This window comes from Coffea eugenioides, unplaced genomic scaffold (genome assembly GCF_003713205.1).
Source record: "Coffea eugenioides isolate CCC68of unplaced genomic scaffold, Ceug_1.0 ScVebR1_3241;HRSCAF=4418, whole genome shotgun sequence".
Classification (NCBI taxonomy): domain Eukaryota; kingdom Viridiplantae; phylum Streptophyta; class Magnoliopsida; order Gentianales; family Rubiaceae; genus Coffea; species Coffea eugenioides.
Genome location: NW_020863800.1, coordinates 10425 through 14437, shown reverse-complemented (window position 1 = coordinate 14437; position 4013 = coordinate 10425). Strand labels below are relative to the sequence as shown.

At 32.6% G+C, this 4013-nt stretch overlaps 1 protein-coding gene across 1 annotated transcript; it reads right to left on the bottom strand.

The window, feature by feature from the left end:
- Positions 1-53: 53 nt before the first annotated feature.
- On the bottom strand, positions 54-1424 carry LOC113757684 (cysteine-rich receptor-like protein kinase 10; the record flags this gene model as incomplete). The annotated part of the gene is made up of 4 exons (XM_027300826.1): positions 54-295; positions 774-984; positions 1073-1197; positions 1281-1424. Coding segments are annotated over 4 exons (722 nt in total), but the record flags the coding sequence as incomplete, so codon positions are not given.
- Between the last annotated feature and the right edge of the window lie 2589 nt (positions 1425-4013).

The following is a 4013-nucleotide window of genomic DNA, read 5'->3' as shown; positions in this document are numbered from 1 at the left end:
CAATAAAGATTCAAAGTCATATTATGTGAGAAAAGATAGTATGGGCACAAAACTTACAATGTCCCAGCAATTCTATTTGTGTTTCCTTCAGATTGATCAACTCCACAAATCTTTGCCATGCCAAAATCTGCGATCTTTGGGCTCATATTTCCATCCAATAATATATTGCTTGCTTTGAGATCGCGATGAACAATTCTTAGACGAGAATCCTCATGCAGATAAAGAAGTCCTTTTGCTATACCTCCAATGATATTGTAACGTCTTGACCAGTTCAATGATCGTTTATTTTCTGGATCTACACAAATTTAAACACAATATATTGTGCTAGCATTGAGAATTATTAAATCAATAATTCCAGAAAGCATAATCAAATAGGTAAATAACATCTCTAGCTTTTAAAATATAAATGCACTCTCAGTTTAGTTCTTAAATTTTTATTGTGGACACTTCACCCTAAAGGTTTTTAATTGTCCCACTTCAGTATAATTATTAATGAAATCATTAAAACAAATGGAATATTCCATCCCACTTCTAAAATATTAGTTTTGACAATTGAGAGAGTGATTGTATGATGTGTGACAAATGTGACGCTTTAGGAGGTGAAGTATCCAAAATTAAAGTTTAAGAACTAAAGTTTGAGTGCGTCTGTGGTTTAAGGGTCTAAACCATAAACATTTGTCCGTCATTTCCATAAAATGGCAAGTCAAGTAAAATAGAACAAGATCACATGGAACAACAAAAAATTACTATAAGTATGTCTAGATTGAACCCACCAAAGAGAAAGTAGTCAAGGCTTTTGTTAGGAACAAGTTCATAGATGAGTATCTTTTCTTCTCCTTCCAGGCAAAATCCCAATAGCCGAACTAGATTTCTGTGTTGAAGCTTTGCGACTACTACAATTTCATTTTTAAATTCTTCTGCACCTTGCACTGAGCTCCTTGACAGCCTTTTAACAGCTACTTCTTGTCCATTACCAAGTACACCCTGAGAAAACATGCATACTAGAATTTAATTGAAATATTAAATGTGTAGATATTCAAATTCACAAAAGCAAAATATTTCATGCAAAGACCTTGTATACACGACCAAATCCACCTTCGCCAATTTTGTTATCCACAGAGAAGTTATTTGTGGCAATTTGAATTTCAGTTAAGCTATACTGTAAAGATTCGGCAGTGAAGATATCAGCAACGCCATCTACACCAGAAATAAGCAAATACACTTAATTTATTTGTTCAAACAAATCTGAAGTGTTTGTGATATTAATCAATCAACTTTACCACTTGTTTCCAGTGCCATAGCAACATAACTCTTCCGCAATCTTCTTTTCAGGAAAACTAAAGCCATGATAAATAGCACAACAGCAACCCCAATTAATGGGACAGCAATTGGAAAAACTGCTCGTGGGGGTCTTCGTCCTTTGCCTGGATTAAAGGAAGTTTAATTTACTTCAAAAGTCAGCTCATAGGAGATAGACGGATAGCTATGCAAGAATACATTATTTGAAAAAATATTCTTTCAGTATCTTTAAAAGTTTTTCACTGCCTTTTCGTCTCACATACTCCATGTTGACGGTAAATAAAAAAAATTTTGACAATCAATTTTCAATCCTAGCATACTAATTGTTCTAGTTATGGATTAATAGAATTAAACTCCCCTGTGGCTTCAGTAATTTACAAACTTAGCTCTGTGCTTGATCCAAAGTACAACTACGCTTGTAAATGAGGCTGTCCAGACCCAACCGTTGGATATAATCAAATGACAACAATGCCTTACTTTAAAAAGACTTGGAAAATAAAAATTAAAAGAAATGGGATAGCATTTTTAGGCACAACAATTGCTAGCAAAAAAAGCCGAAGATAATTAATTACTAAATTTAGAAAAGCTGGGTGGCAAATTAGCAAATAGGTGTTTCCCCCAGAAGAACAAGAAAGTACGTATCAGAATAGAACGTGATAAAAGACAAAGAAGTGGAGAAGAAACATTAAATATAAAGTAAAGGAAGATGCACCAATACTAAGAAGAAACCGACGGTGTGGAAAGGTAAAATAAAATGAAAGAAGAAAGCACCCTCTTCGTCTCAAACCTTATTTACTCCATTTCAGATCTATTACAACTGCCACCGCAATCACCATAACCACCTCCTCATTTCAATTCCCTCGAGACTGGTATAACCAAGTCATTTTCTCCTTTCTACTTTTTCCTTCGCTTCATAAGCATGCAGACACACATACATACACGCATCACGCGTACATACGTACATATATGGTGTTACAGTTGTGGAATTTGAACGTATGTAATGGTAATGCTAGTAGATGAGATTTGGGCTTTTTTGTTTCCTTAGAAGGAAAGATAATGCAGCTTTTGAAAGGGAAAATTGTTCAAAATGTTTTTCACATTTCAGTTTAATGAATTTTTTTGTTATTCACTTTTAAAATTGTAACTTTACATCCCTTACAAAATCAAATCGGTAAAAATTTGGTCCCAACTTAAATTTTTTGATAGTTTCTTAACCTGAATCAATTACATGATCCACACATGATCATTTTTTTGGGCAAAAAAGTGAGACCCATCTGTAATTAAATAATTGACTCGATCTATATCCATTTTTGTCTTTAAAAATGTACGTTGGTGGGGAATTTGGAACATTTACCGTCTTTTTTGTTGACCAGCCAAAGTATAAGTTGTCAGTCGAGACTCGAGGTTCACTAATGCAAAGGAGCTCATATCCCTTCTGGCATTGTTTTGAAAATCAAATTGGATTGGCCGGTTCAACCGATCGGATCGTAAATCAGTCATAACTCCTGTCCGATTCATATTTTGGGTTGATTGGAGTTAAAAATCTATAAGAACTGTTTAAACCTTGCGAACCGGATTGAACTGTTGACTGCCGGTTTTTTGTTTTCGTTTATTAAATTGAAAAAAATATATAAAAAAAGAATAGATTTTCCTTAACCCTAAAGACTAATTATTAAATGGCACATCCACTCACTGTCTTCTCATTTTTTGCCTTTTATCAAGTTTGTATCTCTGTTTTCTACTGACTTCCTTCAAATTCCAAACTTCTTTTTTTTCAAGTTATAATCTCTAAATCCCAAAAACGTAAATTAAAAATTTAAACTCATAATGTCTAATTCCCATAGACGTGAATTTTGTATAATTTTAGAATATTGTGGTATTTTGGGTTGGATTTAAGATTATTTTTTGGTAGATACAATTGAGATTAAGATGAAATTTATTTGTTACAACTTATAATTTAAAATTTTATTTGTGAAAATCCAAATTCTTTGAAAATATTAAACTTTTCATCATATAAAGTCTTAAATTAGTCCATTGCATGTCTTATTTTGTACATATATATTTATATAAATTATTTTTTTAAAAATTCATTGACCAGAATTGAACCGGTTTGATCGATTGAACCTCGATTTGAATACCTCGCCAATTCAATTAACGGTCCGAGTTTTAAAACATTGTGACGGGAATTTTTTTATCAATGCAAGTTTAATTCCGAATTTACACCCGTTGGACTGCAAGTATACAGGTCGCAATTGTAGTACGAGATGTGTATCGGGTCGATCCCACGAGGAGCAATTTAAAACAATTATTAGATACTAATTTACTCTATTATTTAGACTCACAATTAATTTGAGCAGAAACTTCAGATTTTAATTCAACTACAAGAGTTCTTAACTAGATAAATGCAATTTCACAATAGGAGTAGAATTCACTAAATATTAAGATCTAGGGATGTAGATTCCACTTATGACTCAAAAGATCTAAAATGAATTAATTCAACACTTGTTACTGCTCTTGTTTAACCAAGGATTCATTTCCAGAAATACCAAAATCACATTCTCATGATAATAATGGGTTAAAACAGATTAGTTTTTCCTAATCTCTTGGTAAATACTAAATCTGTTCTTATTCACACATGAAATGCAGATTTCATCCACTTGAATGTATTTCTATTCTCATGAATATACAACTCAAGTTCTACTTGTGTCATTCCA